This window comes from Terrapene carolina, unplaced genomic scaffold, assembly GCF_002925995.2.
Source record: "Terrapene carolina triunguis isolate 2854851 unplaced genomic scaffold, T_m_triunguis-2.0 Scaffold93, whole genome shotgun sequence".
Taxonomy (NCBI): Eukaryota; Metazoa; Chordata; order Testudines; family Emydidae; genus Terrapene; species Terrapene triunguis.
In genome coordinates this window covers 7,081,140-7,094,542 of record NW_020664444.1, presented here as the reverse complement: position 1 = coordinate 7,094,542, position 13,403 = coordinate 7,081,140, and the positions used below count along the sequence as shown (strand labels likewise).

Here is a 13,403-nt window from a genome sequence, read left to right as displayed (position 1 = left end):
GGGGGGGGGCGCACGTGGGCAGGCGGGGGGCGACTGGCAGAGGCTGCTGCGGGAGACGCTGGGGGGGTGGAAGTTGGTGTGTGCACGGGGAGGCGGAAACGTGGTTTCGGCCCTCAGAGGTTCCCCTGGTGCAGCCACACTGAAGGCTGGGCTGAGCTTCTGGACGGGAAAAGGGAGTTTGGCTCATTAAAATGATCTCAACCCCGCCTCCCTGCATTGTCTCTGGGCCTTCAGCGCCTCCCTCTTGCCCCCTCTCCCACCCCCTCTGGACCGCACTTGTGTACTGGTGTGTGCTGCTCTATGCACCCGCAGCAGCTCAGGCAGGGAGTGACAAGCAATACTTATCCATTAGACCAGTCTGGACCCTGGCCTGGCTGCTGGCTTCAGCAACCCGGCACGCCATTCTTCCCTCTGTACCCAATGCTGCCTGCTGCTGCTGTATGCCATGCAAAGTCCCAATCCCTCCCTCCTCCCCCGCCATGTGTGCTGGTGAGCTTTACGGCTGCCCTTTCCCCGCTGCTTGGGCTAGATAAGAGTGCATCCTTGTCATAACCAGGAACCACAGAGTGACCAAGGGGCCTGGCTGGCAGCTGGGTTCTAAGGAGCAGATGTGGATTTTGGCATTAGTCCTAGTCACCCTGCTGGGCAGAGATTTGTCAGATCTCACCCTCTCCGCAGGGCTGGCCTGGCTCGGTACGCGGCTGAGAGGCCACCTACACCCACCCAGCACCCTGCCCTGGGGGTCACACCTGGGCCAATCTCCCATCTCACCGATGTGCTGGAAACTGGACTTCTGGGCCACTCAGACCCCCCAGCGTTTTTCACCTCCGCAAGGACAGTAGCTCATCTGCTCTGTGCTGCTCAACAGCCTCCCCTTGTGCCCCGGTGCTGGTGGGAGTTGGGATGGGCGAAGGGCGCTGCCTCGCCGTACCCTGGGATGAGCTGGCAGCCACCATGCGGAGCAGACAGTTTAGTCGCTGAGCAGCTGTAGCCTGAGCCGGCCCAAACAGCCGCTGGCATCACCTCCCACTTAAAAGCGGGCTCTAAAAACAGGCCCATGTGATGGGAGAGGGGATGGGGTCTGCAGTGCCCGCTCTCATTGCTGGGCTGGGTGACCCCTGGGGCTGGCTAACTGGGCTCCAGCTGGAGGCAGCTGGGGCTGGAAGCAGTTCTAGCTTTGTTCCCATCCTTTTTTTAAAACCAGTGAGTCCTGAACTCACAGATGCCTAACCAGGCCACCTTCCAGCGCCCCTCGTTAGAATCGCCCTCGGAGAGCAGCCAGCAACCATTTAGAACTGTCGGAATTTACCAGCTCCTTTCCCTACGTACGCACACTCCCCCCCATCAAACCGGCAGACAGGCACTCCGTGTCTTTGGTTCCCCAGCATTGCTGGTTGCAGAGACACTTGTGACCTGGCCCCTTTGCCACTTAGCTGATTCACTCCATGATGTCACAGCCCATTCTTTGTTCTTGCGGGAATGCTGCCTCCATCACAGGGGCTGGAGGGATAGTAAATGGATTGGGCTGAACAGGACGGAAACAGCCTGCTAGCGCAGACCTAGACCTGCCCGGCCCTTGGGTGTGTTGGCCCATTGACACCCATGAGACGACCTACGGGAGATTTCCAAAATCAGATCCATGATAGTCAGCAACGTAGAGACACGAGCTAGAGCCGCACGCACAGGTTAAAGGGGTCGGAGGCAGTTTGGGTTGGTATTTGTCCAAGTGTGTTAGATGGGATCGTTACTGAAGATTGGCCATGCTGCCAGACGCCAGAAAGAATGATTCCGTCTGAAAATGAATTGCTGTAGAACCTCAGAGTTACGAACACCAGAGTTATGAACTGACCAGGCAACCACACCCTCATTTGGAACCGGAATTACACAATCAGGCAGCAGCTGAGACCAAAAACAAAACAAAAAAAAAAGCGAATCCAGGACTGTTAAACGTCAACTACTACAAAACTAAAAGGAAAGCAGCATTTTTCTTCTGCATAGTAAAGGTTCAAAGCTCTCTTCAGTCACTGTTCCGTTGTAAACATTTGAAAGAACCACCATAACGTTTTGTTCTGAGTTACGAACATTTCAGAGTTCTGAACAACCTCGGTTCCCGCCGCGTTTGTAACGCTGAGGTTCTACTTACATAGATAGAGAAATGATAGATGTTTAACATCACACTCGGGTTGGAATCACACATGGTTGGATGTGAGCAACAACCCCCAGCCTATCCCCAACAGTCTAAGCAGTTGTTGCATTGCGCCAGACAAGAATCTGGACCCCTCCCCAAGCAAAGCCAATTCACCCATTGTAACCTGTCTGTTGGTAGTAGTGTGCGCATTTCATGCTGCCACGCTTGGCTAGCCATCTCACCACCACTCACCTCGCCCTCAATGTTTGCTGGCCAAGAAATGTCTGTTGTTTCAGAAGCTTGCCACGGACCATGGGAAAAAAACTATCTGCGTCCCTGGCACCATTGCCTGACATCCTGGCTATTTTTAGTGGCATCTTGTACATATGACTGTAAAATGGTAAATCGTGTGTATTATATATTGCCTCATTATATAGTGTATATATATGTATACATATACATATATATAATATATATGAAGACTGTAAATGTTAAGACTAGTGTACTTATTAGTATATTGCTTCACACTGAAGATTGTGTGTAACAAGCTGTTTCTAAAAGATGTTTATTTTCCTTAAGAGTCAAAAACAGGTCATTGCATTCAGAACGTCAATAAAGATTCAACAATTGTTTTGGAAGTATGTGGACGTCCAGTCGTAGCCTGTTTTTCTCCCGCCGACCCTCCTCCCCTGGCAACAGCTGAGGAAAAGAATGCAGGTTGCAACAGTGATTTCCCGCTGGGCCTTTTGTCACCAGCAGTGGTTCTCGCTGACTCCCCATTCCCATCTGTTCCTAGGAGGGTTCCCGCTGTGCACACATCCCCAGGCTAACATGAGCAAATGGAGTTCTGGCCTGCCTTTACAACTTCCTTTCCTCCCCTTGGCCCTCCTTCAGGGACCATGCCAGAACGGCTCAGCCCCCATTGGGCAGCGAGGCTGGTAGCCTGTCTTCATGCTGCAGCACAGCAGGGGATGGGTCTTGCTCACCCCCGCAGTTGGCTGGTGCCCTGGTTGCTTTCTGCAAGGCTGCTTGTCTCTTTCGGCCCAGCAAGCCAAAGCTCCCTGTCCGCCTCCCACGCTTGACTGTTGCGTCCTCCTGGGGCCTCGCCAGTATCCACAAAACCCAGCCTTGCTCCTGGCCTGACCATGTCATCTCCCCCACTCCACTGACTCCCCTGGTTTCAGCCCAGCACGGTCCAGTTTCTGGGCTCGGAGCCCCTTCCTGCATCTGCCCCAGCCCAGGGTCCCCTCAGGTCTCCTCCCACCAACACTGCCGGCCGTGTCTGGCCAGGTATCATTAGCTCATGCAAACACCGCCCTGCCCTCTGCCATAGCAGCACCCCTCCCCGGCCCCCCGGCCGCCAGAGGGAGCCCCAAAGCCACCCTGTAGGCCGCCTCCAGACCCCCTCTGCCACCTGCCGCGCATGGCCTAATGGCTGGGGGAAGCTGGCCTTTAGTACCATCTCCAGCCTGGTTCCCACCTGCGGAGCCTCACTGCCCAGAGCCACAGCCTCTGTCTGCCAGCTTTGCTTGCGGCTGCATCGCTGCCCGACCGCGGTGGCCACATACCAGGCACTGGCACAGCCCGGGCTCCCGCGGCTGGGCTGGCAGGGGGTATCCCACTGCTTGTGGGCACTGCTGCTGTGCCTAGCTGGGGCACAACACGGTGTTGGAAACGGCTCCCCTGAGGTCCCAGCGCAGCTAGATCTGGATTGGTCGCCCTAACTGGACTGGAGGGGTGATGAGAGCCCCAGGGGGCAGCGAGGGCTGCGACAGACCCACACGAGGCTAACGTCCCATGCCGAGGGCTGCAGGGATCTAGGCCAGTGATGGTACCACCGGTGGTAGCACCGAGCTGGGTGCAGAGCTGCAGGCTCAGCAGTCAGACCCCCTCGGTAGCAATGAGCCATACGTAGGCTGGGATGCCTGGCGCAGGGGCGGGGGCTGGTCCTTGGGCTGCTGTCCTGCTGCTCCCACAGGCCCCGGCCCCGGTGCTGACAGCGCAAACGCCCTGCCAAGCCAGCGGAGCAGCGTGGGGGCATGGGGCAGGCGGGCCAGTGCAGGGAGCCAAGTGGATTGGGGGCAGGCGGGGAGCGCGAAGGGCTGGGGAGCCAGTGAGGAGAGTGATGCCCCCTAGTGGGGGAGTGATGTGCCACACCGGCGCACTAGGCACTGACAGAACTGGGGGGGAGGCCCCATGGCACCAGACGCTGCACAGACATAGGCCCTGTTGGGCTACTCCACCATGGGGCCAGCCAGAGTCCTGCCCCCCCGCCCCCATCAACCCAGCTGAAGCCTGAGGATGTGACTAGTGACCCCGCATTGGTGCCCCTGCCCTTCTGCTGGGAGCCGGGCATGTGGGGCAGGCACCTGCCTACAGTAGCCTGAGGGTCACATAAGCCCTGCCCTGATAGGTGTGTGTGTGTGTGTGTGTGGGGGGGGAGGCTGTCCCACACCACAGGTAGACTCATGCCCATAGCCCCGCTTTCCTGGCTGGATAGAGGCAGGGAGCTCATCCCCCGTGCCCCGTCCCTGGGGCCTGCAGGCTGAGAAGCAGCCCCCCCTCCCCCCCCCCCGTAGTGCTGGGCTGGAGCGCAGGGTGTGTGTGGGGGGGGGTTGCATGTGCACACATGGGGCTGCGCCAACGCCAACGCATTGGCTCAACTGCCAGTGCTGCCCTGCGCAGGTGCCACTGAGTGCCCGCGGTGCTCCTGCCGTTACACAACCCCATGGGAGGTCTCCCGTTAGGCCTACTGGCTGGGGGTGGTGAGCCGGCTAAGCCCTTTTAGCCGTGCCCAGCCCCCTGCCTGCTGCGGGAGTGTCCCCTAACCTGGCCTTGGCCACAGCCACCCCTAAACAGCTCACGCAAAGGGACTGCCACCACTTCCTGGGGCCTGAACCCAGCATCTAATAAACTCCTGCTCCCCCGCGCCCCTTGCTCAGGGCCGCCTTGGGACTGCCTCACCCGCCCAGTGCTTTACGTGCGCCAGCAGCGCGCCCCACGTCCAGCATCGCTCAGGCAAGCCGTGCCTAGGCCTCTGGCAGAAACCCAGCCATTGCAGTGGGGCACACAGCTTGTCTCTGCCCATGCCCACCCTGGGCGTGCCCTGGCGGAGCAGCCATGGCTGGGCGAGCCTCTGCTCCAAGGGGCGGGTCCAGGCTTCCTGGTGGAGGCCCCGTGCGACGCTTGGCAGTGGGGGGTGTGGTGACGGTTTAGCTCATATGGATGAGGCTCAGACTCAGAGGTGGGGGTGATGTGCCCCCTCCCCAAGGAAGAGACCCTGTCCCTGACAGCAGCTGCGGGGGGAGTGGAGGAGGGGCCAGCTTGCTCCCCTGTCCCCCTCCCCTCCCTGCTGAGGAGGTGGGGGTCAGCACAAAACTGGGCCTGGCTCCTCTCAGCCCTCCTGCCCTGGGACACAGACCATGTTCCTCTCCCCCCCCACCGTCCATGCCTGGGGTCGGCTCCTCCCAGCCCCATACGCCCCCCTGGCCCAGCCCAAGCTGCTCTGCTGGGTGCTGATGGCCTGGGGCCCAGCCAGTACCCAGCAAAGGGGCCAACCCTGAGCCACCCTACAGGACTCTGATCCTTGGGGTGGCTGAGCTGGGCCCAGCCCCTGGCCACCCCTCTCCCCCTCACAGCCCAGCCCCAGGAGGAGTCTGTGCCTCTGCCCTCCCCATGTGCGTCACAGGTGGTGCCCCTGTGACACGCACCTCCCTCCTGCCCTTAGCAAGGGAAACTGAGGCCCAGTGAGGCGGAGTGATACCCCGTAGATCATGCAGCCAGGCAATGGCCCTCAGGAATAGAACCCAGGAGTCCTGGCTTGCCCAAGACCCTTTCCCAGCTGGAGGAGGGTGGGATAGGACCATGGTGACTCTACTTAGAACCAGCTGGGGGCTCTGGGGACCCCACCCCTAAAGCCGAGTAGCTCCTCTAGGCCCTCCCAGGCTGTGCTCGGGGGATGCTGTGCGGAGCGAGCTACAAACCCCATCGAAGGGAGCAGGGTCAGCCTCTGTTCAGCTGAAATGTGGGGGCAGAGACAGGGCCCCCCAATTTCTGCAGCAAAAGGGGCCATATTAGCAACCAGCCCTTGGGAATTGACACTCGCGCTGCATCCCGCCAGGCACCCGGGGGGATTCGGCCCTAGATTTCCATGGCAACACGAAAAAGCCAAAAGCTCCAACACTAGGGGAGCAGCTCTGAGTGCTTGGCCCTGAGCCAACAGGAGCAGACCGTGGGCACAGGGACGTCCTGCTGGGTCCATGCTCGTGCCTCTGCCCCTCCAGGAGAGGCCCAGGCCAGACGCTCCTTGCACCCAGGCTGCGTCACCGGAGGCGGGCAAGGCCGAGGGCAGCAGTGGCAGCTGGAGCCTTGTTTATTGCGGGCTCAGGTGCTGGGCTGGATGAAACACACCCCGGCTGGATCCTGCTGGGGAGAGGCGGCGATACCACTGCCACCCCCAAATGTGCCCGGCCCTGGCGAGGCTGCGCTCTGTGACCGTCCCAGGGTGGGGTGTCGAGTCCAGCGGCCCCCCCATCCAGCACAGGCACAGCTATAAATAAGCAGCTTTAATCGTCTGTACAAAACTCTCCAACTATGAAAATAACCTTTAAAAAGGAAACGCAGGCGAAGGGGCCAAGGCAGGGCGGGGGGCAATGCTGTGAGTCCTGGGGCATGGTCACCCTCATGCTCCAGGAATGCACCCCTGCCAGGGTCCCCCACCCCCCCCCTCCACCTCAGCCCTGCCCTCTTCCCTTTCCCTGAAGCCCCCGCAGTTGATGCCCAGCACCACACTGTGCACGACCAGGGTAGGCACTGCCAGCTGCTGTGGGAGGGAGTCAGAGGCCTTCCACCGTCTAGGGCGGGCGGTGGGGCAGAGGCAGGGGCAGCTGCTTAGAACGCTTTGCCTGGAGGCGCGGGAGCAGGGCTGGAGCAAGGGACCAATCCTGTAATACTGAGAAGGCCCCACTAGAGGTCCCCAGTGCTCACCCCCAGCATAGCAGGGAGGGAGACCTGGGGCGGGCAGGGAGCAGGGTGGGGGGCCATGCTGGAGGGTGAGGGCAGGAGAGCAGCTGGGATTCCAGGCCCTAGCACAGGGGAGGGGCTGGAAGCTCTTTGGGCCCAGCCCTCGGCACCCACGGACCGTACCAACGAAGGGCCTGGCTGTGTCTCTGAGGGCCAGCACTCAGTCGCCTGCACAGAGCCTGGGCCATGGAGCCCCCGGCACCCCACACATGCTGGGGGCGTGCTTCTAGCCAGGGCCAGGCTGGACCCCTTCCACCCCGGGCAGCAACCCCGCCCCCCACCAGCCCCAGCCTCTACACTTAGCCCCCTCAGAGCTCCCGCCCTTCCCTCCGCCATGACAGCATCTCTGCTCCCAGGGCAGCCCCCCGCCAACAGTGTCACCACTTGGCAGCCAGCACCCCCCTGAGGTAGGGAAGTGTATTACACCTGTGGGGAAACTGAGGCACGTGTGGGTGATTTGCCCAGGGTGAGAGAAGAGAGTCGGGAATAGAACCCAGGAGTCCTAGCTCCCAGCCCCTCCCAGCAGTAATGACTAACATTCCCGCCCATTAAGCAAGGGAACACATTGGCCACGACACAGCACAGCAGCCCTGCTGGAGCAGTTACTACTGGATCAGTCCCCTTAGAGCAGTGGCCTCCCCACCCCCATGGTCCATGGCTTTCCGGCCACGGCACTATCCGGTGGTGACCGTGGTGCCGCTGCCCAGTTTGATGATCATCTGCTGGCAGTCATGGAGCGTCCGTTTGTCACCCAGCTTCTCCAGGGTGCGGGCGGCCTCGGCCAGCATGCCCACGCGCTGGCCTGGAGCGGAGAGGAAGCTGGGTGGGAGGTAGCAGCAAGCCAGCAGCAGGGCCTCGGCGTGCTCCCGCGGCGTGGGGTGGCTCTCCGGCTCGCTGGCTGCAAGAGCAAACACAGGGCCCGGCTGGTTCAGCACTGGCCGCCAGCACGGACAGAGGGGCCCCAGGGGAGGGACAGGGCCGTGCAGGGGAAGGCCCAGGTCACGATCACGCGCCCGTTGCACAGAGGGGGATGCGCAAAGATGGATGGGGGGATTGGTCCTGCCCCTCGCCCCCAGGGTGCCAACAACTGCTCCAGCGCTAGCGCTGCCAGCCACACACTGGGGATCTTGCTGATCCCTACACCCCAGACTGGCCCCCCGCAGTCCTGTACCAAGTAGGCTGCAGAGGTAGGTTGAACTGAGCCCATCTGCTGCCACAGGCAGGGTGTGTTGGTGTCATGCCACTCGGGCACGCAGTCCTCAGCCCAGTCCACCCATGCCCTAACCTGGTGAGACTTCTCCATGTCATGAGCTGCTGGGTCTCAGCCCCTCTTGTAAGGGGCGGCCATACAGCCCCACAGCTGGCACCGGTTGGCAGTCCCAGGACAGACAGAGCGATGGAGGCTGCATCCTCCTCCTAGCCCAAGGGCAGGGCCGGGCACATGCCCCAGTCCCTGCTAGCCCAGCGGAGCCCCCCCAGATTGGGGGGCAGAAGGCAATCTGGGCTCCCTTCCCCCTGCTGCTCCCACACCACCTGGGCCACAGGCTCCCCCTTCACCTTCTTTGCTGCTCTGAGCCCCTCTCCTGCGCAGGCTGCGGTCCAGCAGCTGGTGGGTCCTGGTGGGGCTGGCTCTGGCCATCAACCTGGCAGTGGCTTCGTGCAAGAACACCTGGGGAGCAGCCCACATAGACAGTCAGCCTCCGGGCAGCCCGGCGCCAGCCCAGTCCCCAGGGAGAGTCTGCACCCAGGGACTTTGACCCCATCCCCATCCCCTGGCACAGTGCCAGCCATGGGGCCTCCAATCATGGTGGGAAGCATGTGCTCAGCAGACAAAGCCATCAAAGAGCTGAACCCCCCCAAGCCACTCCCCCCCGAGGCTCACCCGGCGCATGGCTGGCCGGAAGGTCTGGGCCAGGCGCCGCAGGCTGCTCAGGTCCTGCTGGAAGCCCCGCAGCTCCAGGGCCGAGGCCTGGTAGACGCAGCTCAGCTGCTGGCTGACATTCATCTGCTGCTGCCACAGGTTGGTGCGGGTCACGAGGAGCAGATCGCACAGGAGGAGCTGAACTGCCTGGGGGGAGAGAGGGGCACCAGTGAGGGGGAGGGGACAGACTGTGTGACACAGACACCACCCAGGGCTGCGCCCACAGAGACACCGCAGAGAGCAGGCGCGGCCCAGGGAGATTGGGTCTGACCCTCCCACCGCAGTGCCATGGAACTGGTTGGCCCATCTGGGTCCCACCTTTCCAAGTTCCTTGGTGGCTACGGTGATGCCCCATTGACAGGCGATGGCCGGTGCGAAGGAATTACGGCTTGGGGGCGCCTCCCCGGGGTCTGCCAGGGCCGGTGCTTGGTGCTGCCCAGCGGGGGCACTGCTGCCCTGGTCCCTTGCTGCACGCTGGCGCTCGGTGCTGGAAGAAGCCCCGTCTGGGCTGCACTGCAGGGGCATTGCACACCTGTTCTCACACATGCAATGCAACTACAATGCACCACAGCTGCGGCCACTGTGCTGCGCCCCCCTGGATGGTCCTTTCCTGCAGAGGCGTGCGTCTGGTGCGCAGGCCCCGTGGACAGCTGCATGCGTGGCCTGAGAGAGCCAGATGGTTCCGCTGCATACGGCACCATTGCGTGCTTCGCCCCAGAGGTGGCTGCCTTTCAGTGGATGCGGTGCATGCTAGGGGAGAGTCCGGTTACACGGCTGAGAACAGTCAGTGATCAGACACAGCTGCTCACCCACCCCCCTGCCGAGGCCACAGGGAACAGCCCAGGGACTCACCTTGTCAAGGGTGCCAGTGGCGGGCAAGCTGAGACCCAGGCTGTCCCGCAGGTAGCCGCTGGCTTTCTCGCACTGGCCCAGGCTGGCCTGGCTGCTGTCCTGCTTCCCCAGCAGGGCCCGCACGGCCTTGAAGGAGTGCAGCGCGGCCCTGGGCAGGGGCTTCCTGCACGAGCGGAGGGGGAGAGGGTCATCATGGTGCCCCCGGCGGGGGTCTCCCAGCACTGAGGGGTGGGCTGGGATAACCAACCCCTGTTCAATGCTGCCCCGTCTCTTGGCCTCACCCCCAAAGCTGGCTCCCTGAGATGGAATGGGCACCCCCTTTTGGAGATCATGTGACTGCACGGCTGCTCACATGACACTGTGTCACTCCCCCACCCCAAGATCCCTGGTGCATTTCCCTTGCAGAGCTCAGTCCCAGCGCTGCACCTCCCGCCCCGCTCCCCCCCCCCGATCCCTGCAGACACTCACTCCGACACCTGCAGGGCCCTCGGCATGGTCTCCACCAGCGGGTATAGCCGTTCAGCTGCCTCATCGTCCCCCTGCAGCCAGTGAATCGCCACGGCGACGATGGACGCCCACCACTTGGCAACGGGGTCGCTGCCTGCGAGCGGGGGACACGGAACCGATGGCATCAGCCAGCCTATCACGGTGAGGAACAGACACTCGCCTGCCCTGGCCGACCCCCCGCAGATGCCTTGCCCTGCACAGCACCCCCCACACCCACTTGCCCCACCTTGGATCTCCAGCCAGTCACTTTCACGCTCCCCGGGATCACTGCGCCCACCTCGGCCTGGACACCCTGGGTGCCGCGTGCTCCAGGCAGTTGCCCATGCAGAGTCCCAACCGCAGCTTTAGCCCTGCCTCTCAGCGCCAGGCCACATGCCAGGCTTCGGGCCCCCCTCCCCTGCCCCCCGTCCGCACTGATCAGCGATGGCCTCACCTGTGCCAGCCACCATGCCGGAGCTGATGGAGAGGGTGCAGCTGGGGGTGCCAGCGGTGTCCGAGCAGCCGTTGAGCAGCTGTAAGTACTCCAGGGCATCGGAGAACTCCCTGAGGCCGAGGGAGAGAGGAGCCGTTAGGGACGGGTGCCAGGAGAACGAACCGTCCTGGGTCCCCGCCCCCTCCCCAGGAATTAGAGGTGCTGCGGGAAGCAGCTGGGCTCCGGGTGATGAGGGGTGGCAATGGCTCAGCCCAGCAGAGCCGAGGTGCTCAGGGCCCTGCTGGTGGCACAAAGCCATTGGCGGGAGGGGCCACCAGGCATGACAGGCCACAGCCCTGCAGGACAGGGACTGAGTGGTCGCCGGCCGGGTGCTGCAGGCTGGGAGGAAGCCAGGAGCTGGCAGGCTGGGTGCATCCCTGCTCTGGGCCCCACGGCTGGTACTTACCCTTCTCCGTGGGCTGCTGGCGGGCTGGGCTCCGGCATGGCTACACAGCACAGGGCCTTCTCCAGCAGGTGCTCACGGAACAGCTGGGTCACCTGAGCCAGGGGGTCCACTGGGCCCCATGGGAAGCGCCAAGAGAGGCCTGTTAGTTGGGTGGTGGGAGGGGATTAGGCCCTATCACCTCCCCATGCCTGGAGCATCCTGGTCTGGGGGAGGAACCAGCTGAGGGGCACTGGAGCCCAAATGCTGCATCTCCAGACCCTGGAGCCCTTGCCAGGCACAGAGCTGGCACAGGGGGTCCAGGCACCACAATGTTAATAAAGGCAAGGGCAGGCTGGAGCCTGGCAGGGCACCCAGCATCCCTAATGCCAAGGGCAGGGCAGGCAAGGCTCACTTTAGGTCGTGTGACAGAGGCCCATTTTTCTGGAGACAAAGGCCACAGTGTCTAAGCCTCAGGGGTGAGGGGCATCGGCAGAGCTGAGTAGGGGGAGTGTGGGCACAGCCCCTGTCTGCCTCCCACCGGGGCAGTGCCCACCCCCAGTCTGGTGCCACGCAGAGACGGAGCTGGGCAGTGAGACGCGGGGGGGGGGGGGGACCTGGGTTGCCGGGGGGGGTGTAGATACTGCCCCCGGGGGGCCCTTCAGAGACCAGTCTCCGTCGACGAAGAAGCGGTGGCCCACAGGGTGGCAGAGCCACTGCATGGCCGGGGGCACGGTGCCGCTGTGCGACAGGGACACCTGCCGGGCGCTGCACAGGAAGGGGCGCTGCCAGGGCAGAGACACGGGTCAGCCCCTCCGGCTGCATGGCCCCAGGGGCAGCCAGGCAGGATGGTGCTGTCTGGGCAGAGAGCCACGGCCAGAGCTGGCAGCCAGCTCCAGGGGCAGGTCTGAGGCAGCAGGAAGGGGCGATATCAAGCTACATGGGCCCAGTGCAGATACCGGGCTGGATAGGTTCCTGGCAGTGGGTACCAGTGGTGCTGGGCTAGATGGCTTCCCATAGCGTCCCCTCTAGAAGCAGCCCAGCGGGTGGGCCCGGGGTTGGTGTCTGCAATCTGGGAGGGCGGGGCATGGAGGAGCCCCGCCCCCCCTGAGCCAAGCCCCACCTCCGAGCCATACTCACCGCCAGGAAGTGGACGCGCCGGTGAAGGCTGGTTTTCACGCGAAGCGCTGCGGCCACGTAGATCTCGGCAAGCGTCGCCACGGAGACGGTGTCGCCGGCGCACTCGGCCAGGTTGACGGCGCTCAGCGCCATGTTGATGCCGGAGAGATGGCCCCCGACGTGCTTCCCTGTGGGCGAGGGGATGTGGGACATCAGCCTGGCACTGGGGGGCGCTCCTGCCTTGCCAGTCTCCCCACAGGGCTCAGGTCACCCACGGTGCAAGCAGGAGTAAGGGGGGTAGCAGCTGGACAGCTGGCGCCTCTCCTCCCTGCATGGCATGGGCTGGAATAGCTGGGGGTGGGGGAGATCTGTGGGTCGGGGCTGAGGGGGACAGGCACAGCTGAGTGAGAGCCTAGCACGGAACCTGCTCAGGGATGGGGCAACCACATATCCAGCCCCAATCCCCCCACTGGGGACCCAATCCCTCTGGCCCAATCCCCAGTAATCACAGCCCCATCAAGGCCCTCAGGTGCCCCCTACCTGTCATGTGCAGCTGGTGCAACTTGTGGTAGACCAGGGCGGCATCGCGGGCGCTCTTGCGCACGTCAGCCTTCAGCTCGCTGTCTCGCCGGAAGCCGCCCGCCCGCCCGGCCAGCCAGCGCCCCACCCAGAGGCGCTGCAGCAGGTGGCGGATGAGGTTCCACATGAGGCTGCAGGTCAGGTCGAAGTTGGAGGTGGGTAGCGGGCGGCCCAGGGCCTTCAGGGCCGTCCACAGGTGCTGGGAGGCCTGAGCAAAGTCCCCCTGGCAACGTGGAGTGGATGCAGGGTGTTAACGCGCTGCCTGCGAAGTGGGGAATTCCCCTACTGAGTTTCAGGCCTCTGCCAGGGCAGGGCTTTTCCTGGGAAGTTGGGAGCAGGGCATGGCAAGTGGGCAGGGCCAGGGAAGGGCCGGGCCAGGCGGGCAGGGAGGGGCGAGGCTTTTCCTGGCAGGAATTGGGGG

General features: G+C 63.0%; 1 protein-coding gene across 1 annotated transcript in view; it reads right to left on the bottom strand.

The window, feature by feature from the left end:
- Positions 1-6,678: 6,678 nt before the first annotated feature.
- SREBF1 (sterol regulatory element binding transcription factor 1) overlaps positions 6,679-13,403 on the bottom strand; it is a 25,626-nt gene continuing 18,901 nt past the window's right edge. The window contains 11 exon segments of the mRNA XM_026650730.1: positions 6,679-8,048; positions 8,708-8,819; positions 9,033-9,218; positions 9,924-10,086; positions 10,392-10,524; positions 10,864-10,973; positions 11,309-11,417; positions 11,902-11,940; positions 11,943-12,069; positions 12,425-12,591; positions 12,944-13,205. Coding sequence (XP_026506515.1) covers positions 7,825-8,048; positions 8,708-8,819; positions 9,033-9,218; positions 9,924-10,086; positions 10,392-10,524; positions 10,864-10,973; positions 11,309-11,417; positions 11,902-11,940; positions 11,943-12,069; positions 12,425-12,591; positions 12,944-13,205 — 1,632 coding nt within the window. The 3' untranslated portion in view covers positions 6,679-7,824.